Raw genomic sequence first — 22,942 nt, forward strand, 5'->3', positions numbered from 1 at the left:
GTGGCAAGGCATTTGAAGCGCCCTGCCCTGGATGTCCATCATGCCTGGGAAAGGTCACACCTCTGCCTAAAGCAAGCCTTTGTTCTGTGCCTCTGAGAGCACTGGCTCTTACCTCAGGCGGCCAGAGCTCGGTCTAGGGTGGCAGCACTGGTATGGACCAGTCAGTGAAAACACCAGTCGCTGGGTGGGTTTTCGGAGGGCACCTCTAGGTTGACCTCTGTGTGCATTTTTTATAAATCCATCACTTATTATTCTGAGCTGTTTGATACCAAACAGCCCAGGATTCAGAGAAGCCATCATGTAGCTGGAGAACTCGTAATGATCAGTGTCCAGCACTTGCATTTAAAATGGCTTCCTGGTCCCTTACTATATCTGCGAATCTAAGACATAGCAGGGGCATAGATGTTTGTGCAGATGTGCCCTCTCATATACTATAATGCACCCTGCCTTAGTGCTGTAAGACGTGCTAGAGGAGTGACTTACACATATTGCAAGCAGTGTAAAGGGGACAGGGCTCACGGGCTGTGTGCCATGTCACGTTTTTATTTTACTTCTGCACCAAGACACGCAGCCTGTGAAAGCAGCACTGGGTGCACTTTGTGAGAGGGCCCTGAAGGTGGCACAATTAGTGCTGCAGCCCTTAGGAACCCTGCTTAGTATCCCAAGCCCTAGGTACCATTTGCTAGGGACTTAAAGTGAGTGCTAGAGGTTTTGCCAATTGAGGAAACTACTGCGGTTTTAGGGAAAGAGACCTGGCACTGGGGACGTGTTTGTGTGTGTGTTTGGGAGGGATGTAGACACCAAACAATCTCTGACAAAAAGTAAAATAAGACCAATCAAAAACTGAGGGGTAGCTCTTCTTTGGAACAGCGTGGAAAGAAAAGAACTGACGTCAGCGCACCAGAGTTGTGCCTAAATAAGACCCACGACGTCATATTTGGCTCGGATGACACCGTCGACAGAGCTGACTGATATCACCTAACGGCACGGAGGGGTACTGCTCAAGAAAAATCTCCGGATCCAGATTGACACAGAGGTGAAATTCTAGGGTAAGAAGACTGGAACTAGATGTCTCTCTGGCGGATAGGACAAACAGGTACCACAAGACTAAGAGGCCTCTTCACATGGACTAATCACACAGTGAACATGCAGTAAATATGCCCCCGGGTTGATGGCGACACCCAGGATGCAAAAGTTATAGACTCTCTGATTGGATTAGTTTGTCACTCAGAGAATGATAGAAGTCTGGCCTCATTTGCCCAGTTGGCTGTTCAAGGCTTTTCTCTTTTCTGACGAGCCACCCACAAGGGGTCATCGAGCAAGCCAAGATACAGTAGTGGAGTCCAAAGGTTGAACTGGCATTCTCCTCTGGAAAAGGGTTTGAACTTAAGGTATTTCTCTGATGGATTACTGGTGAAAAGAATTTCTACATCTGATGGAAGGAGCTGGGCTGCAGCTTGTCAACAGGGTATTGGAACAGAGACAGAGCTGCCTGAGGCTTGTAAAGGCTATTCTGTTCTTCGGTACACAAGGAGACTTCAGCTGCTCAAGGTAAAGAAAATTGCTGGACATCAACACTAAGAGACAGGGAAGATCCTTGTTGTCACTGAAGGGAAGACTATTTTGTCCCTAACCCCTCCCCTGTGCTGGAGGGGCCTGCAGGTGCTTCCAGTTACAGCCTGTAGCTGCATAGTTGGGGGAAGAGGGCCATGCTGAAGAACTTACAAATTGAACCCTTTGTCCCTACCCCAGGACTTGTGTAGTCTCCAGCTTTATCCTTGCTTTTCCTGCACTGGTAGAAAGTAGCACTTTCCCCGTGGATGGCCTGGTATGAGAAAATCTATACTGCGACAGCTGGATTCTGTGGTACAAGCCCCCACCTCTTCTGTGTAGTCTGAGAGTATAAGGGTGAACTGACAACCTGGCAAGCCACTACTTTCCTACAGCCAGCCCAGTGGCTACTGGACTTGTGGGACTCTAGTAAATGTGCCAATACACCAAGCACCCTATCTAGACCACTGACATCACCAGAGAGGTTTCACCCCAGGCAAGGGTGGGCAGTTCTGTTGCTTTGGGTGGTGAGACAGTGGGCGGACCAAGAACATTTGACTTCACAGCAACTGCTGAAACCTTAACACTGCAATACACGGACAATCTGACGTTTGAGTATGTAAAGAAATGGCTCCCTGTTGCAGTTACCCCCCACTTTTTGCCTGATACTGATGCTGACTTGACTGAGAAGTGTGCTGGGACCCTGCTAACCAGGCCCCAGCACCAGTGTTCCTTCACCTAAAATGTACCATTGTATCCACAATTGGCACACCCTGGCATTCAGATAAGTCCCTTGTAACTGGTACTTCTAGTACCAAGGGCCCTGATGCCAAGAAAGGTCTCTAAGGGCTGCAGCATGTCTTATGCCACCCTAGAGACCCCTCACTCAGCACAGACACACTGCTTACAAGCCTGTGTGTGCTAGTGAGAACAAAATGAGTAAGTCGACATGGCACTCCCCTCAGGGTGCCATGCCAGCCTCTCACTGCCTATGCAGTATAGGTAAGACACCCCTCTAGCAGGCCTTACAGCCCTAAGGCAGGGTGCACTATACCATAGGTGAGGGTACCAGTGCATGAGCACTGTGCCCCTACAGTGTCTAAGCAAAACCTTAGACATTGTAAGTGCAGGGTAGCCATAAGAGTATATGGTCTGGGAGTCTGTTTTACACGAACTCCACAGCACCATAATGGCTACACTGAAAACTGGGAAGTTTGGTATCAAACTTCTCAGCACAATAAATGCACACTGATGCCAGTGTACATTTTATTGTAAAATACACCACAGAGGGCACCTTAGAGGTGCCCCCTGAAACTTAACCGACTATCTGTGTAGGCTGACTAGTTTTAGCAGCCTGCCACAAACCGAGACATGTTGCTGGCCCCATGGGGAGAGTGCCTTTGTCACTCTGAGGCCAGTAACAAAGCCTGCACTGGGTGGAGATGCTAACACCTCTCCCAGGCAGGAATTGTCACACCTGGCGGTGAGCCTCAAAGGCTCACCCCCTTTGTGCCAACCCAGCAGGACACTCCAGCTAGTGGAGTTGCCCGCCCCCTCCGGCCAGGCCCCACTTTTGGCGGCAAGGCCGGAGAAAATAATGAGAATGACAAGGAGGAGTCACTGGCCAGTCAGGACAGCCCCTAAGGTGTCCTGAGCTGAGGTGACTCTAACTTTTAGAAATCCTCCATCTTGCAGATGGAGGATTCCCCCAATAGGGTTAGGATTGTGACCCCCTCCCCTTGGGAGGAGGCACAAAGAGGGTGTACCCACCCTCAGGGCTAGTAGCCATTGGCTACTAACCCCCCAGACCTAAACACGCCCTTAAATTTAGTATTTAAGGGCTACCCTGAACCCTAGAAAATTAGATTCCTGCAACTACAAGAAGAAGGACTGCCCAGCTGAAAACCCCTGCAGCGGAAGACCAGAAGACGACAACTGCCTTGGCTCCAGAAACTCACCGGCCTGTCTCCTGCCTTCCAAAGATCCTGCTCCAGCGACGCCTTCCAAAGGGACCAGCGACCTCGACATCCTCTGAGGACTGCCCCTGCTTCGAAAAGACAAGAAACTCCCGAGGACAGCGGACCTGCTCCAAGAAAAGCTGCAACTTTGTTTCCAGCAGCTTTAAAGAACCCTGCAAGCTCCCCGCAAGAAGCGTGAGACTTGCCCCACTGCACCCGGCGACCCCGACTCGGCTGGTGGCGATCCAACACCTCAGGAGGGACCCCAGGACTACTCTGATACTGTGAGTACCAAACCCTGTCCCCCCTGAGCCCCCACAGCGCCGCCTGCAGAGGGAATCCCGAGGCTTCCCCTGACCGCGACTCTTTGAACCTAAAGTCCCGACGCCTGGGAGAGACCCTGCACCCGCAGCCCCCAGGACCTGAAGGACCGGACTTTCACTGGAGGAGTGACCCCCAGGAGTCCCTCTCCCTCGCCCAAGTGGAGGTTTCCCCGAGGAATCCCCCCCTTGCCTGCCTGCAGCGCTGAAGAGATCCCGAGATCTCTCATAGACTAACATTGAAAACCCGACGCTTGTTTCTACACTGCACCCGGCCGCCCCCGCGCCACTGAGGGTGAAATTCCTGTGTGGGCTTGTGTCCCCCCCGGTGCCCTACAAAACCCCCCTGGTCTGCCCTCCGAAGACGCGGGTACTTACCTGCAAGCAGACCGGAACCGGGGCACCCCCTTCTCTTCATTCTAGCCTATGTGTTTTGGGCACCACTTTGAACTCTGCACCTGACCGGCCCTGAGCTGCTGGTGTGGTGACTTTGGGGTTGCTCTGAACCCCCAACGGTGGGCTACCTTGGACCAAGAACTGAACCCTGTAAGTGTCCTACTTACCTGGTAAAACTAACAAAAACTTACTTCCCCCAGGAACTGTGAAAATTGCACTAAGTGACCACTTTTAAAACAGCTATTTGTCAATAACTTGAAAAGTATACATGCAATTTTGATGATTTGAAGTTCCTAAAGTACTTACCTGCAATACCTTTCGAATGAGATATTACATGTAGAATTTGAACCTGTGGTTCTTAAAATAAACTAAGAAAAGATATTTTTCTATATAAAAACCTATTGGCTGGATTTGTCTCTGAGTGTGTGTACCTCATTTATTGTCTTGTGTATGTACAACAAATGCTTAACACTACTCCTTGGATAAGCCTACTGCTCGACCACACTACCACAAAATAGAGCATTAGTATTATCTATTTTTACCACTATTTTACCTCTAAGGGGAACCCTTGGACTCTGTGCATGCTATTCCTTACTTTGAAATAGCACATACAGAGCCAACTTCCTACAGAGTATATGAAGGATGTTATGATTAGATAGCTTGGATTGAAGTCAGCCCAATACTGACAGAGGTTCTGTGAGAACAAGGAGGAGGAGGAGGAGGATGGAGTTCAGTTTGAGAACTGGATCCATGACATAGTGCATAATGTTAAATGACTGGGTGAGAGGGATGGAAGTGAATGATTACAAGTCTCTAAATCAGGCAATGATAGCAGAGTGTCTCAGAGAAGAGGGCTTATGAGGAAATGGGGGTGTATTATATAAATTTATGACCTCACTATGTAATACATTACCAACCCATTTTGGACCAATCAAGTTTAGTTTGGCCAAAGCTCTTTCAAATAACTGCATCCATCCTTGATGTATAACTTTTTGCTGAAAACGTTTCTAAGTGTCAAATGTGCTGAATTTGCCAATGCTTGTTTACAGTTAATTGAAAAATCTTGATTTATTGTTTTTTTAAAAAGCTATCTCTCTGGAATCCTCTGGTGAATCCTTCGCGTTTTGGTGTCCATAAATTCATATAAATATAACATTTCTATACATGTGTGTCAGATTTCTTGAGAGTTGTGTTTTTTTTACCTCTTCAGTTGTTTGGGTGCTGTTTAAATGCTTCACGCGTGTTCCTTTGTTAAAGCCTGACTGCTCAAAAGACAAAGCTGCTCGGGTTGAGCTAAGGTTTGACAAATGAAGCCTGACTGATCCTAGAAGGGTTGGTAGCTTATTACACAGTGAAGTCTAGCAACCACACCACATAATACACCACATTGCCGCACAGAAGAGAACTGCAGAAACTGGAGGCTAGAAAAGGAGAAAATCTACCTCTGATGTGGAGAGCTTAACTGAGGAGATACACACATATTTCGCAGTAGAAAATCGGAGATGTCTTCTAGGAACACAGGTGTAGGAAAGTACCCATTTTTTGGCATAGGCACCCCCACTTTTTGACTACTGTCAGTGTGTTTTGACAGTCTTTGCTGGGATACTGCTCTTTCCCTCTAAAGTTGGTTGCTTAAGACTTTGCACACCCCATATAAATCTCTAGGGCTTAGGTACCCAGGGCATTGGGGTGCCAGGGGTTCCCCATGGTCTGCAGCATGTATTGTGCCACCCATGGGAGCCCATGTAAAATGTGTCTGCAGGCCTGCCATTGCAGCCTGCGTGAAAAGAAGCATGCACCCTTTCAATACAGGTCACTACACCCGGTCATTGTAAGTCACCCCTATGGTAGGCCCTCCTAGCCCAAAGGGCAGGGTGCAGACACCAGAGTGGGATGGCACCCCTGCATGAACAGAGGTGCCCCCACGAACTCCAGTTCCATTACACTAGACTTCCTAAGTGCAGGGAAGCCTTTTACCTGTGTTCTGGACACAGGTTATTACCTATGTCAAGCTACATAATAGTGCCTCCGAACCTGGGCATGTTTAATATCAAACACGTCGGAATCATACTCCAATACTGTTGCCACTAACGGTTGTCTGATTCCATGCACTCTGGGAGCTCCTTAGAGGACCCCCAGCATTACTCATACCAGTCGTCTGAGGTTTTCCAGGCAGCCCACGCTGCTGCCACCCCTTGGACAGGTTTCTGCCCTCCTGCTGCTTGACCAGCTCAGGCAGAGGAAGGCAGAAGAAAGGATTTCCTGTGGGAGAGGGAGGTAAAACCCTCACCCTTGGAAGTAGGTGTTGTGCTGCTTGGGAGGGGTAGCCTCCTCAAGCCACTGGTGAGCTTTGAAGAGCACATTTGGTGTCCTCCTTGTCATGTGAAACTGGACAAAGGAAAGGCGAGTGACCAATCCCCTGTCCATCACCACCCTGGTGTGGTGCCCACAGCTCTTCCATGTGGCCACTTGATTCTGCCATCTTGAATCCAAGGTAGGCAGAGACCCATGGGAGTGGCTAGGTCAGCAGGTGACGTCACAGCCCTCTCTTGATGGGTGGTTACCCGGCTGGGTGACCAATCCCCCTTCCTGGGTTATTTAGGGTCTCCCTCTTGGGGTGTCCTCAGATTCGACATGCAAGATTCGAGCAGGACTCCTCTGGGTTGTTTACTTCATTCTCTGGCCACTGGGACTGCAATTGGACCCTCCAAGAACAGTCAAATTCCAACTCCAGCGACAACTCCGCTCTGCAACATTGTTTCTCCGGCTCCTTCCAGCAACTGCAACATTTCCCCAGCTGTGCATCCTGAGGGTGATGAGTTGTCAGCCTGCACAAGAAGTAAGAAGGAATCTCCCTTGACGTGAAGGACTTAGTCCCCTGCATCCGCAGGCACCAACTGCACAACGACGACCGGCTGCGTGGATCCTGCATCACAGGTGGTGGTCTGGAGTGGTACCCTTGGTCCTCTCTACCAGCTGCCCAACTTGTGACACTGTAAGCCTTTGCCTCTCCTTGCAGGACAGTACCCCTGTCACCGCAACTACCAAGGCTTGTTTGTTCCTCCTCTTCAGGTTCTGTTTTGCCCCGGCTTCCAGCATTCCTTCCTGCAAAGCACATTCTCCTGCCTGCTGCTGAAGCAACGTGGGACTCCACTTCAGGTGTGCTGAGTGGGCCACAATGCGATTCATGTCTGCTGCCAGTGGGTTGCCTGTGGGGGCTGGCTAGGATTCCATGTGACTCTTCCAGCTGCTGAGGGTCCCCCCAGACTCCTCTCCTTAGGTTGCGTCCCCTTGACCTTGCTGGTCCTCTTCAGCCTTGCAAAACCTGTTCTTCGTCTCTTGCATTTGCCAAGGCTTGTTGGTGGTTTTCCAGCACCACTAACCGACTGCATCTTGACCGTCGACGTAGGACATCAATTGCATAACTTCTGGGACTCCTCTTCAGCTCTTGTGCTGCACTGCTGACCTTCTTCATCTACTGTCAACTTGGTCTGCATCCACAGAAGGGTGGGTATTGGCTCCTGCCACAACTGGACATTCCAACTCGAACTGGACTTTGTCCCCTTCCTTTGCAGGTCCTCTTCTGTCTGGATCCACCTTTGGGTTCTTTCAGTCTTGGTTGGGTCTTGGACAATCCTTTTCCAAAGTCCTCTTGTTGGATTTGGGGGAAAACCAGACACTTACCCCTGTTCTCTTGGTCACTGGGGGTAACTCTTGTACTCACCACTTGGGGTCCCTAGTTCTTCCAGCTCCCTTTTACTGATTCCACTTCCTTGCCCTGCCTTTCGCATTTCACTTTTTTAGTATATGGTTGGCTCTCCCCTTGGGCCCTCACTATTTGCTTTTGCTTTTACCAATGCGTATTGTTTTTTATGCTATTTACTGATTGCTAATGTGTATGTAATAGTGTCTTTACTTACCTCCAGTTGGGGGACTGCCTATTCAGTATTCTAGTATTTGTGTTACTATAATAAAGTACCTTTATTTTTGTAAATCTGTGTGGTTCTTTCATGTGTGAGAATACTGTGTGGCTATAGTGGTATTGCATAAGCTTTGCATGTCTCCTAAATTAGTCTTGACTGCTCATCTACAGCTATCTCTAGAGAGCCCTGGATTCCTAGACTCTGCCTATACCTCACTAATAGGGGATACCTGGAGCTGGTATAAGGTGATAACACCATAGTTACTCACCACACACCAGGCCAGCTTCCTACAAAAGGGAAACAAATATGTTTAATATATTTTAACAAAATATGTTGTTAAAAGCCTGGAAGACAATGTACCCAGGCATAAAGAGCCTACACCGACCGCCAGTGGAGTTTCAGATGATTGGAAATGCAGTACCAAGGGAGCATATTAAGGACTGATACATTCTAGAACCCTTGAAGTTGGACCATTCTAAATTTAGGATTGCCAAGGTAAAGTGATTTGCAATACTCTAGTCTGGATGTTACAAGAGCATGGTCTGTTGTTTTTGTGCAAGTAAGTGGAAAACGTTCCTGAGCAATTTGAGAAAAAAATACAATGAATGCAGCAGACTGGTCACCCAACCCTACTTTTGAATAATTTTACTTAAATCTAGTAATTAGTGAAGCTTCTCTGAAAGACAGCAAGCTTTGGATATGCATAATGCTTGTTGCTGGATAAAGAATGTTAAATTTGATAGCTACTGAGAATGAAAGTTTCAGTTATATTGAAGACATAAAGGCTAGCAGAACTTCAACTTTCCTTCTCCATAGATAGGACATTTTACATTCTTATGAGATTTACCTTCTAAAGATGCCTCCCAAATCCAAAACTCCAGTAACAGTGAAAAAAGAAACAAATATACGGGCAGTGTACTGTGCTATTTGCAGGCTCATGTGATTGGCATATGATCTACAGTCACTTTCTTATGTCAACAGGATATATATGAAGTGAGTCTCTGGGGTTTTTGCATGTCCCTCTACTCCACCTCATGCTAGAAAAAGCAAAATGTTTAATTTAATGGACAGCAGTACTAATGAAAGAATATCTGACTACTAAATGCCCAATCCAGACACATTCTTACTTTTAAGTTTCCATTTAAAGGTTTAGAACTACAAAACATACTTTCCAGATGCACTGTTTGAGATTTCGTCTGACAGTTCATCCCTCTCCTGTTCAGCGTGACGACGAGCTCTTTCAGAAGCAGCAAGATCCTGCAATAGTTCATGGCAAGCAATGAGTTGAACTAATTGTACAATCAGCCTTTTAACAGTCATTTATGGCTCTTCTTACAATTATACAGTATTTCCACATGAACTACAAAAAAAAAAAAAAAGTTGGTGGGTATATTTTCTGATCCCACCGAGGCGTTTGATCAGTTGGTCATGAGAAAAGCAGGCAGAAACTTAACTGCAGACACGTGTGCTGCCCCAGCAGACTGTAGACAGAGATTGCACCAAGAGACCATTCAGTTTGTACTATTCCCCACCACAAATTCCATAGGTAGAGAAAACAGTGTCTACTAAGCTGCCTCACTTATTGTGACCAACTCCTGAAGTAGGAAAATAATACTTCACCAAAGCTAACGACCACAAAATAAAATGCCACAACCAATACGAATGCATTGTCTGTAATCATGTTTTGACCTGCAAAAGTCCATTAGGTCTAATATGGGTTCGCTGAATATCATTTGGTGGTACAGTTTCATTCTTTTCGTTCTTGTGTCCTACATTTTAACAAAACGGAGTCAAAATCTACTACTAACGCTTACTACACAGTGCTTGCTGTGACATGGGAGTATATTTGGTTTCAAGCATTGAGAGTACATTTGGTTTCCCAGCATTAAGGCTCACTCTACTAATTTCAGGACTTTTGCATTGTTTGTGTTTTTGCATTAAGTAAATAAGACAGTAACATATGTAAAGCAGACAACCTTAGAAGCAATCTGCTGCTTTACATATAAAGCCAATGTCGCTTGCAAAAGAAAGGGGTGTCACCATATGAACATGCTCTGTGCCTCCGGAGGTACCATTTTTGAGCCTGCATCCTTTCTATTCACATCAACATTAAGCTGAAGATTGCAAAAGTACCCTTATATAGAAAGCACAATGGCATATCCCAGGGCTAAATAATAGCTTACATTGTCAAAAATAAAATAAATGAATGCTACAGATTTGCATTTGTCTGTAAATGCCAGCAAATACCCAAAGGTACTGGGGATAGAGCAAGACCGTATAAAGATGAATGTTTATCAATGCTAGAACAGACCTCCTGCAGTTGGAGTATTTCTGCTTCGAGACTCTTCAGCTTCTTTTCATTTTCCTTGGACTGAGCAAAAATCTCATCCCTGGATGCACGGGCCTCCTCCAGCTCCCGTTGGTAGTCTTTCATCTGAGCCTGTATGCCCAACAAAAACAATTACATAAGGAAGGAGAGAAGGGGAGTCAACAAGACTAAGTTCAGAAAGTGTCTCTCAATTCCCTGGCAAACGTTTACTTCACATAGACAGAACTAGGCAAGCCTACTTTTTCAGAACAAGGAGCTAATGAAGTGTGTGTATTAACTACCAAAGTATTTCAAGTGTGTGTTTTAATTTCTTCTTAAATTATTTATTGGTACGAATGGAATAAAAGATACTCTGGTTTCTTTATAAAAAGCTGCTTTGTATCTGTGCAACTGCTGAATTGGTTTGCCTCACTAAAGGAGTCACTATAAGCATTCCACTATGCAAAAATCTCATTAGCCATCAGTGAAGAACAATTAGTACATACCTGAAGTTTGCGCAACTGCTTGATGGCTTCATCACGACCCTTGTTTGCCCCTTCAATGTGAGCTTCCAGGTCTTTCAGATCCATCTCCATCTTCTTTTTGGCAGCCACCGCCACAGCTTTTTGCTTCCGCTCATCTTCCAGTTCTGCTTCAAGTTCCCGCACCTGAGTTGTGATAATGCAGTTTGTATATTATGTTGTTGGCCTGCAGATGTGAGTTACTCTGCACATTAGTATTATACTGCATAGCTTTCACAAGGACAGATGACATGGACATGGTCAAATACACAATCATCCAAAAGGAAACACGTTTTTTTCATCTGTAAAGATTTATCTTTTATGGTTATCTTCATGAAATTCTTAAACAATGAATAACTATCCTCTTGTAGGATCCTCAAAAACTTAAAAGAGAGAGAAAACTCTAAAAAAAAAAAAAGCGAAAATAAGAAAAATAAAAAGGTACATTTTGTTCCATTTTTCCTTTTTAATCCAAATATAAAACTACTAATAACCATTAAAAAGATAACACCAGTTTAAAATCAGGCACACTGCTGCCCAAAACCCATTTACATATTTTTTTTTTTTTTTACAACAAAAAAAAAAAAAGAAATGAAAGAGAAATGTTACAACAGGAAAAACTGTGCTGTCACTTCAATGGTGTCCATGGGCCTGTATAATACCAGCATGCATCGTACTGAAAGCCCCTCTTTCCCTTAGTTCTGACAGTACACTGAAAGAGAAATGTACAACCAAATTTCTGCTCCATTTTTGTCGCTTCACTGTAGTTGTTTATGAATTCAATGATAATACACTCTAGAGAACTTGTTTTACAGGTGTATATTTCCCTTCCCCATTAGGGGATGGACAATAATGTTCATTAACACCAAATGGAATAGACGGTTCATTCATTTATAAAAAAATAATAATAATAATAATAATTTGGTGGGAGAGCTGTACACAACAAACGCAAGAGGAAGACATCAATATCGTTAAGAATCACCCGAGCTGTATACATATTCAGATGGCTACAAAATTTAGTTGCCAGCCCTGTAGCTAATAAAAGAGATTGGAGACTGATGCGATCTCAACAAAGGAACAACCTTCCTAGGGCACTCATTAGAAAAATCTGTTCTCAACATCTATAGTGCAATAGTGGTCTGCCCCAATAAAGAGCTGCACTGACCTATAACATATCAGTGGGAAACGCTATATGGCTCCAAAGGCAAACCACAAGACGACAAATCCTACATATACAATTAAGAGCTCTTTTGTTGTGACAAAATTCCAGCCATTCAGAAAACAGCCAGTTTACCTTCTTTCACACTAATAGAGAAAGAAAGTCCTCTAATTCGGTTAAGACAATGTAAATTACAGACTTCCCAAATTTATGACAACCAATAGATGATAAAATAGAATGACTATGTGCAAGGCTAATAAAATCTGCATTTGCAATTCTCCCTCAACCCTTAAGAGAAAAGCCAAATTAAGATTAAACGAAAAACCCATAGGTGGCAATGTACGGCTCCACAAACACTTCACAAACACCATAAAGTGACTGAGTGGAACTGCATGTAAGAGTTACTTCTGTGTGCCAACATCAGTTTCTTAATTTTTTAATAAATAGCAGGTAACAGTGTACCAAATTCTAACTTGGAACTTTATAGGATGTTTACAAGTCTGCTCCACAGAACAGAGAGTTGGGAGGATGGTGAGGAATCTGCGGCTGGATAAAGTAAACACCAAAAGATAAGTATTACTTATTTTGTAAGCATCTGCGTGTAGTACTGTCAATTCACATGCTCCGCATACTTCTGACATCTAGTATTGGGCTCGGATTTTTGCAAGTTGTTTTTTTGTCAAATAAACTCTTTTGAGTCACGGAATGTACTGTAACTTTACCCTAAGTTGGCAATGCACGTAGACACCAACTCCATGTTATGTTCCTTTTTACACAGTAAAGAAAACTGGATTCTGGCTGCCGCAGCACCCAGCACAATCCCCCCCCCCTCTCCCCACTACCACCGCATAAATGCCATGCACACTTTTCTGCCTGTTTTTTGATGCAACATCGACTGAGGAACACTGGATTCTTGCTAACCAGGTCTCCAGTGCCAGTGATCCTTCCTCAAAAAAAGACACTTGATCCCCAGGGGGCCAGGCCCCTTAGCACCTAAGTAAGTCCCTAGTAAATGGTATCTGTGGTACCTAGGGCCTGGGGACAGAACAGGGCCCTTAAGAGCTGCAACATAACTTGTGCCACTCTAAGGGACCCAGCATCAACTTCATGTAGACTGCCATTGCAGGCTCCGTGACAAGGTGCCCCCAAAATTGACAACACAACATGGCACAAAGCCTGTGTGCTATACCCCCTAAACACTGCATGTAATATTTGTTAGGCACCCCTATGGCAAGCCTTACAGTCTTAAGGCAGGGTGCATTATATTATACGTGTGGGCATATCTGCAAGAGCAGAAATGTCCTCGCTATGTCTTTATCGATTCTTAATCATAATAAGTGTACGGGGAAGCCATTTTAAATGTATGTGCTGGACGCTGGTGAATACGAGTTCCCCAGCTACATGATGGCTTCACTGAAACTAGGGATGGTTGGTATCACACATCTTTTATTAATCAACCCTCACTGATGCCAGTGATGTATTTATTAATACATGCACCCTGAAAACCTACCAACTGCCGGTGGGCTAACTGTCTAGTTCTAGCCAGCCTGCCACCAACAGATGAGATTCTGACCTACAAGGTTGAGAGCCTTTGCTCTCCGGAGGTCAGAAACAAAGCCTGCTCTGGAAGAAGTGTTCACACCCCTCCCAATAGGATGACCTGCAAATCTGTATTCCAATGCAGGAGGATTCAAAGAAGCCCAGTGACTTTGGTATGCAGATCTGGCCTTCCTCAGAGGAAGATGCTGCCCTCCTGCCCCGGGGCCCCTCTGGCACCTCAACTGGCAGGGAAATTAGCTATGATGGAGGTGTGCTGCATTTCCTGGCTGGGCACACCTCGTGGGTGACCAGCCTGAAGTGAACACAGCCTCAGGAATTCCACCATCTTGTGTTTGGTGGAATTAGGAATGCTGGGACACAGTGATGCCCACTCCCCAAAGGAAGTGGTCATCTGGAGGCATAGTGACCCCAAAGTGAAGTAGCCCATTGGCAACTACCCTTCACTCCCATTAAGGCCCCCTAAATTGAGATTTTAGGGGACCCTCTGTAGGAAAGTCTTTCAGCACTTTTTGCCTGATATTGATGCTGACTTGAATGACAGAGTGCTGAGATCCTGCTAACCAGGTCCGAGAACCAGTGTTTTTTCCCAAAACTGCACCATTGTTTCCATATTTGGCACATCCCTGGCACACCGCTAAGTCCCTTGTAAAAGGTAGCCATGGTACCAAGGGCTCTGTGGTCAGGGAAGGTCCCCAGGGGCTGCAGCATGTATTTTGCCACCTAAAAGGGACCCCTCACCCAGCACACGCACACTGCCCTTGCAACTTGGGGTGCCATGCCAACAAACCACTGTCTGTGGCATAGAAAAGTCATCTCTCTAGTAGGCCTTACAGCCATAAGGCAGGGTGCCCTGTACTACAGGTGAGGGCATAGCTGCTTGAGCAATATGCCCCTACACTGTAACTCCATTCTTAGACATTGTAAGTGCAGTGTGGCCTTATTGAGTATATGGGCTGGGAGTTTGTCATTACAAACCCCACAGCTCCATGATGGCTCCACAGAAGTCTGGGAAGTTTGGCATAAGATTTTTCAGCACAATAATCCAGCGCTGATACCAGTGTTGGATTTATTGCAAAATGTACCCAGAGGTCATCTTAGAGATGCCCCCTGTATTTTAAGCAAACTGCTAGTGCAGGACTGACCGGTCTGTGCTAGCCTGCCATTTCCAGACAAGTTTCTGACCTCATGGGATAAGAGCCTTTGTGCTCTCCGAGGACAGAAACAAAGCCTGCACTGGGTGGAGGTGCTTCACATATCCCCTCTGCAGAAACTGTAACATCTGGCGGTGGGCCTCAAAGTCTCAGACCTCCTGTTACAGTGCCCTAGGGCACTCCGGCTAGTGGAGATGCCCGCCCATGGGACAAAGACCCACTTTTGGATGCAAAACAAGGTGGAGTGACCACTGCAGCTAGGACCACCCATAAGGTGCCCAGAGCTGAAGTTATCACCTCCTTGCAGAATCCTCCATCATGGTTTGGAAGACAGGAAATAATAGGGTTAGGTCTGTGTCTCCTCTCCCCAAAGGGAATGGACATCAGAATGGTGTAGTCACCCTCAGGGACAGTAGCCATTGGCTACTGACCCCTGTGATGCCCCTAAATCCAGGATTTAAGGGCTCCCGTGTAACTTGGTCATCAGATTCATTGTGACTTCAAGAAGAAAGGATAAGGTCTGCTAAGCGGACCCCCAGCAGAGAAGACTGCAGACACCAACTGATTTGGCCCCAGCCCTACTGGCTTGTCTACAGCTTCTCAAGCCCCTGCTACAAAAAGGCGACGTGTCCTGCAGGACCAGCTACCTCTTCAAAACCCTAAGAGGACTGCCTGCCCACCAGAGGACCAAGAACTCCTGAGGACAGCAGCCCTGTCCACAAAGAAACTCCAGGAAAGGACTCCAGAACCTCCCCAGATCCACGAGTTCTGCCCACTCTGTACCCAATACCCAGAACCGTGCCCAGGTGGCCCAATGGTCTAGAGCAGGTCCCCAGGTAATTTCGACCTAGTGTCCACCCTGGGTTGACCTCTACTGACCAAGACGATGATGCCTGCAGACTAAATCCAGAGGACCCAACCCCTGCCCGAGAAGGATCTAAAAGTTATCTGGCGCCAAATGTTACTGTGCACGTGCAGCTCGCTGGCATTGGGGAATTCAACCTCTGCTGCAACAACCTGTAGCAGGCAGCTGCCTATCTGTCCAGCCTGTGGTTTCCCTGAACCCACCTCCTGGACCCAGCCTGCAGCTTACTTGTGACCCTTGAGGTCACTCTGTTGAAAAGCATTGGGAGCCCGATGCTGAGTTTGAACCCTGCACCCTGCCACCCCTGTGCCACAGAGGGTGTGTTTGGTGCTGACCTGTGGAACCCCCTTCCCCCCTCAGTGCTCACCTAAACACCCCCAGGTCTGCCCTCCGAAGTTGCCGGTACTTACCACCTGGGAGGTCCATTTCTGAGTGCCCCAAGTCTCCATAGGATCGCATTTTAAATCTGACAGAAACTTTGACCTCTGCACCAGGCCAGCCCCGTGTTCTGGTGGTGGGTGTTTGGGGTTAACTTGAACCCCAACCTATGGACATCCTAACCTCCAGAGACTGGAACTGTAGGTCTTGTACTTACCTGGAAACTGTACTAACTTTTCTTCCCCACTAGAGCTGTGTTTGAAAATTGCACTGTCAACTTTTAAAACAGATTACTGCTATTTACTTGAAAAGCTATTAATTTGCCAAATCGAATCAAAGTGGTGTTGATACTTATGCTTGCTACTTACTTGCAAATGTACTTACCTGCAAACAGAATCTTGTGGTTCTAGAAACAAAGTAACAAAGGAAAATGTCACTTACCCAGTGTACATCTGTTCGTGGCATTAGTCGCTGCAGATTCACATGCTGTGCATAGTCCGCCGTCTGGTGTTGGGTCGGAGTGTTACAAGTTGTTTTTCTTCGAAGAAGTCTTTTCGAGTCACGAGACTGAGGGACTCCTCCTACTTTGGTTCCATTGCGCATGGGCGTCGACTCCATGTTAGATTGTTTTCCCCGCAGAGGGTGAGGTAGGAGTTGTGTATGTTAGTAATAGTGCCCATGCAATGGAATGAATAAGTATGTACAAAATGAAGGTTAAAGTAATATATTTACAAATGTTGAAGATTACTTCCAAACGGCTACAGGCTCCCGGGGAGGCGGGTGGGCGCATGTGAATCTGCAGCGACTAATGCCACGAACAGATGTACACTGGGTAAGTGACATTTTCCGTTCGGTGGCATGTGTAGCTGCAGATACACATGCTGTGCATAGACTAGTAAGCAGTTATCTCCCCAAAAGCGGTGGTTCAGCCTGTAGGAGTGGAAGTAGTTTGAAATAAAGTTCTTAGTACAGCTTGACCTACTGTGGCTTGTTGTGCAGATAGCACGTCTACACAGTAGTGCTTAGTAAATGTGTGAGGCGTAGACCATGTTGCTGCCTTACATATTTCGTTCATTGGAATATTTCCTAGAAAGGCCATGGTAGCACCTTTCTTTCTGGTTGAGTGTGCCTTTGGTGTAATAGGCAGCTGTCTCTTTGCTTTAAGATAGCAGGTTTGGATGCACCTAACTATCCATCTAGCTATACCTTGTTTTGATATTGGATTTCCTGTATGAGGTTTTTGAAATGCAATAAATAGTTGTTTTGTTTTCCTAATTAGTTTTGTTCTGTCAATGTAGTACATTAGTGCTCTTTTAATGTCTAATGTATGTAGTGCTCTTTCAGCTATTGAATCTGGCTGTGGAAAGAACACTGGCAATTCTACTGTTTGATTTAAGTGGAACGGTGAGATGACCTTTGGTAAGAATTTTGGGTTGGTTCTTAGAACTACCTTATTTTTGTGTATCTGAATAAATGGTTCTTGTATAGTAAATGCTTGAATTTCACTTACTCTTCTTAGAGATGTAATGGCAATGAGAAATGCAACTTTCCACGTTAGATATTGCATTTCGCAAGAGTGCATGGGTTCGAAAGGTGGACCCATGAGTCTTGTTAAGACAATATTGAGGTTCCATGAAGGAACAGGTGGTGTCCTTGGTGGTATAATTCTTTTTAGGCCTTCCATAAATGCTTTAATGACAGGTATTCTAAATAGGGAAGTTGAATGAGTAATTTGCAGGTATGCAGATATTGCTGCGAGATGTATCTTTATGGAAGAGAAAGCTAGATTTGACTTTTGCAAATGTAGTAAATACCCTACAACATCTTTTGGAGATGCATGCAATGGGTGAACTTGATTATTATGGCAGTAGCAAACAAATCTTTTCCATTTACTTGCATAGCAGTGTCTAGTGGATGGCCTTCTAGCTTGTCTTATGACCTCCATACATTCCTGTGTGAGGTTTAAGTGTCCAAATTCTAGGATTTCAGGAGCCAAATTGCTAGATTCAGCAATGCTGGGTTTGTATGCCTGATTTGTTGCTTGTGTTGTGTTAACAGATCTGGCCTGTTGGGTAGTTTGACATGAGGTACTACTGAAAGGTCTAGTAGTGTTGTATACCAAGGTTGTTTTGCCCATGTTGGTGCTATTAGAATGCGTTTGAGTTTGTTTTGACTCAATCTGTTTACTAGATATGGAAGGAGAGGGAGAGGGGGAAAAGCGTATGCAAATATCCCTGACCAATTCATCCATAGAGCATTGCCTTGAGATTGCTGGTGTGGGTACCTGGATGCGAAGTTTTGGCATTTTGCGTTTTCTTTTGTTGCAAATAGATCTATTTGAGGTGTTCCCCACATTTGGAAGTAGGTGTTCAGGATTTGGGGGTGAATTTCCCATTCGTGGACCTGTTGGTGATCCCGAGAGAGATTGTCTGCTAGCTGGTTCTGGATCCCTGGAATAAACTGTGCTATTAGGCGAATGTGGTTGTGAATTGCCCAATGCCATATTTTTTGTGTGAGGAGACAACTGTGTCGAGTGTGTTCCCCCCTGTTTGTTTAAATAATACATTGTCGTCATGTTGTCTGTTTTGACAAGAATGTATTTGTGGGTTATCATTGGTTGGAATGCTTTCAACGCTAGAAATACTGCTAACAATTCTAGGTGATTTATATGAAACTTTCTTTGATGTACGTCCCATTGTCCTTGGATGCTGTGTTGATTGAGGTGTGCTCCCCACCCTGTCATGGAAGCATCTGTTGTTATCACGTATTGTGGCACTGGGTCTTGGAAAGGCCGCCCTTTGTTTAAATTTGTACTGTTCCACCATATAAGCGAGATGTATGTTTGGCGGTCTATCAACACCAGATCTAGAAGGTGACCCTGTGCATGTGACCATTGTGATGCTAGGCACTGTTGTAAGGGCCGCATGTGCAATCTTGCGTTTGGGACAATGGCTATGCATGAGGCCATCATGCCTAGGAGTTTTAAGACCATCTTTGCGTGTATCTTTTGTGTTGGATACATAGCTTGTATCACCTTGTGAAAATTTTGAACCCTTTGTGGACTTGGAGTGGCTATCCCTTTTGTTGTGTTGATTGTCGCTCCTAAGTATTGCTGTGTTTGACACGGCAAAAGGTGTGACTTTGCATAGTTGATGGAGAAACCCAGTTTGTAAAGGGTTTGTATAACATAATCTGTGTGGTGTAAACACTTTGTTAGCGAGTCGGTTTTGATTAACCAATCGTCTAGGTACGGGAACACGTGTATGTGCTGCCTCCTGATATGTGCAGCTACTACTGCTAGACATTTTGTAAAGACTCTTGGTGCTGTTGGTATTCCGAATGGCAACACTTTGAATTGGTAATGTATTCCTTCGAATGCGAACCTTAGGTATTTCCTGTGCGAGGGATGTATCGGTATATGGAAATACGCGTCTTTTAGATCTAACGTTGTCATGTAGTCTTGCTGTTTCAGTAGTGGTATTACGTCTTGTAACGTGACCATGTGAAAGTGGTCTGATTTGATGTAGGTGTTTAGTGTTCTGAGATCCAATATTGGTCTCAGACTTTTGTCCTTTTTCGGTATTAGAAAGTACAGTGAGTAAACTCCTGTGTTCTTTTGTGTTTTTGGTACTAATTCTATTGCGCCTTTTTGCAGTAATGCTTGAACTTCTAGTCCTAGAAGGTCTATATGCTGTTTGGACATTTTGTGTGATTTCGGTGGGACGTTTGGAGGGAGTTGGAGAAATTCTATGCAATAACCATGTTGGATAATTGCTAAGACCCAAGTGTCTGTTGTTATCTCCTCCCAAGAATTGTACAACTGGCTTAGTCTTCCCCCCACTGGTGTTGTGTGAAGGGGTTGAGTGACTTGTGAGTCACTGCTTGTTTTGAGGGGTTTTGGGCCCTTGAAATTTTCCCCGGTTTCGTGGGAATTGGCCCCCTCTGTATTGGCCCCGAAAGCCTCCCCTTTGATACTGTCCCTGGTAGGTAGACGGTGTTGTTTGTGAGGTGGTGGCTTGTGTGGCTTGACCTCGAAACCCTCCTCTGAAAGTAGTTTTGCGAAATGTGCCAAATGTGCCTCTGCCCTGCGTGGAATAGAGTGCGCCCATGGCTTTAGCTGTGTCAGTGTCTTTCTTTAATTTTTCAATTGCAGTGTCCACTTCTGGTCCAAACAATTGTTGTTCATTGAACGGCATATTGAGCACTGCCTGTTGTATCTCAGGTTTGAAGCCGGATGTGCGCAGCCATGCGTGCCTCCTTATCGTTACAGCAGTAGTTATAGTTCTTGCAGCTGTATCTGCTGCATCCATAGAAGAACGGATTTGGTTGTTGGATATGTTTTGTCCCTCTTCAACCACTTGTTTTGCCCGTTGTTGGAATTCTTTGGGGAGGTGCTCGATGAGATGCTGCATCTCGTCCCAATGGGCTCTGTCATATCGTGCTAGGAGTGCCTGCGAGTTGGCGATGCGCCACTGATTTGCAGCTTGTACTGCAACCCTTTTCCCGGCTGCATCAAACTTTCGGCTCTCCTTGTCAGGAGGTGGTGCGTCGCCTGATGTGTGCGAGTTGGCTCTTTTACGAGCTGCTCCTATGACAACTGAATCTGGTGTCAGTTGTGATGTAATAAAAGCAGGGTCTGTGGGTGGTGCCTTGTATTTTTTCTCCACCCTTGGGGTTATTGCTCTGCTTTTAACTGGCTCCTTAAAGATTTGTTTTGCGTGCCTTAGCATTCCCGGGAGCATAGGAAGGCTTTGATAATTGCTATGGGTGGAGGACAGGGTGTTAAAAAGGAAGTCATCCTCGATAGGCTCTGAATGTAGCGATACGTTATGAAACTCTGCTGCCCTAGCTACCACCTGAGCATACGCTGTACTGTCCTCTGGTGGTGAGGGCTTAGTGGGGTACGACTCAGGGCTATTGTCCGATACTGGGGCGTCATAAAGATCCCATGCGTCCTGGTCATCTTGGCTCATGGTGGTATGAGCTGGCGATTGTGACGGAGTCTGTGCCGGTGGTGGAGAGGGTGGTGGAGTTACCTTCTTCACCACTTTTGCTTGTGGTGTTTTTTCTTGTTGTTGGAAATCTAGTTTCCTTTTTCTTCTGATTGGGGGAAGGGTGCCGATCTTCCCTGTACCACTTTGTATAAAGATCCGCTTTTGCGTGTGATCTACAGCTGTTGTTTGTAATTCCTCCTCAAATCTGTGTTTTTGAAGTTGGGAGGACAGTGAGTGTTCCTCTGAGTAGGAACTGGCTTTCGTTTCGGTTGCTGGGCGTTTTGGCACCGAAACCGTGTCTTTTGTTGATTTCGGCTCCGAAGAGATTTTCCTCTTTTTTGGTGTCGAACCTTCTTGGCGTCGACCATCTTTGGTGCCGCTATCTCTGTGCCTCGGTGCCGCTGCCTCGGTGTCGACCCTTTTCTGCGGCAGTTTCTCGGTCCCGAGATTGCTGCGTGCCTGTGTCTCGACCTGAGTCGGACGATCTCAGCACCAGCTCGCCCTTTTTCGGTGCCGATGGACGGTCACCTACTTTATGGGTGGAGCCATGGCCTGTCGGCAGTGGCGTCCCCTGGGCCTTGTCTGTTTTTCTGTGTGATGCTTGTTTCGACGTCTTACTCACGGTTTCTTCGACGTCGAATTCTTCGGAATCCGATTCGTGGATGGAGAATGTTTCTTCTTCTCCCTCTTCCTCGAACCGTTGTTGTCCTGTCGGCGTGGACGCCATCTGCAACCTTCTGGCTCTTCGGTCTCGGAGCGTTTTTCTCGACCGAAACGCTCGACAGGCCTCACAGGTTTCTTCTTTGTGCTCGGGTGACAGGCACAAGTTACAGACCAAATGTTGGTCTGTATAGGGATATCTACTGTGGCATTTAGGACAGAATCGGAACGGGGTCCGTTCCATCAGTCTCGATCCTGCACACGGTCGGGCCGACCAGGCCCCGACGGGGGATCGAAAATTACCCCGAAGGGCTACCGGAGCTCTTCAGGATTCGGCGTCGATTCTAATCTAACCCTATACCGAACGAAACAATACCGACTAATTTTCCGTTGAATCTGACTAACTTTCCGACCCGAAACACGGAGCGAAAAGGAACACGTCCGAACCAGATGGCGGAAAAAAAACAATCTAACATGGAGTCGACGCCCATGCGCAATGGAACCAAAGTAGGAGGAGTCCCTCGGTCTCGTGACTCGAAAAGACTTCTTCGAAGAAAAACAACTTGTAACACTCCGACCCAACACCAGACGGCCGAAAATGCACAGCATGTGTATCTGCAGCTACACATGCCACCGAACATATATTTTTGCTATATAAAAACAATTGGCCTGGAGTAAGTCATTGAGTGTGTGCTTCATTTACTGCCTGTGTGTGTACAACAAATGCTTTGCACTACCGTCTGATAAGCCTAACAGCTCGACCACACTACCACAAAAGTGAGCATTAGTATTATACACTTTAGCCTCTGGGGAACCCCTGGATTCCATGCACACTATCCCATTTTGATGTAGTATATACAGAGCCAGCTTCCTACACCCCCTGATACCAGGACCACAGATCTTTGCCGGACACAAAAAAAGAAGTGGACAAGAAGCCTGCTGAACCTGAGAACCGAGGAGCACAACAGACTTGAAGCCAATCCTTCTAACCTGTCTGCTGCACCCGATCCTCGAGGAGCAACTTACCTGTCCTGTAGCCTCCAAGAAACCGGGAGTGCTGCCAGTGCATCACAAATTGCCAAGAAAAACTCCCTTGGAGCAGAGAAGCTGCTTCCCTACATCTGCCAGCAACCCAAGAGAGAACTGTGAGGACTGCCAAAAAACCCAACGCCGGACATCACCATTGCTCCTGAGCCAC

At 46.1% G+C, this 22,942-nt stretch overlaps 1 protein-coding gene across 4 annotated transcripts in view; it reads right to left on the bottom strand.

Moving 5' to 3' along the window:
• The window catches only part of MYH10 (myosin heavy chain 10), a 955,741-nt gene that overhangs the window by 116,327 nt on the left and 816,472 nt on the right, over positions 1 to 22,942 (bottom strand). For all 4 annotated transcript variants that reach the window (XM_069200300.1, XM_069200299.1, XM_069200302.1 and 1 more), the window contains exons 36-38: positions 10,963 to 11,124; positions 10,460 to 10,588; positions 9,317 to 9,405 (exon numbers count right to left, since the gene is read on the bottom strand). In XM_069200300.1, coding sequence (XP_069056401.1) covers positions 9,317 to 9,405; positions 10,460 to 10,588; positions 10,963 to 11,124 — 380 coding nt within the window. The remainder of the gene's footprint in view (positions 1 to 9,316; positions 9,406 to 10,459; positions 10,589 to 10,962; positions 11,125 to 22,942) is intronic.

The sequence above is a fragment of the Pleurodeles waltl genome, chromosome 7 (assembly GCF_031143425.1).
Source record: "Pleurodeles waltl isolate 20211129_DDA chromosome 7, aPleWal1.hap1.20221129, whole genome shotgun sequence".
Lineage (NCBI taxonomy): Eukaryota > Metazoa > Chordata > Amphibia > Caudata > Salamandridae > Pleurodeles > Pleurodeles waltl.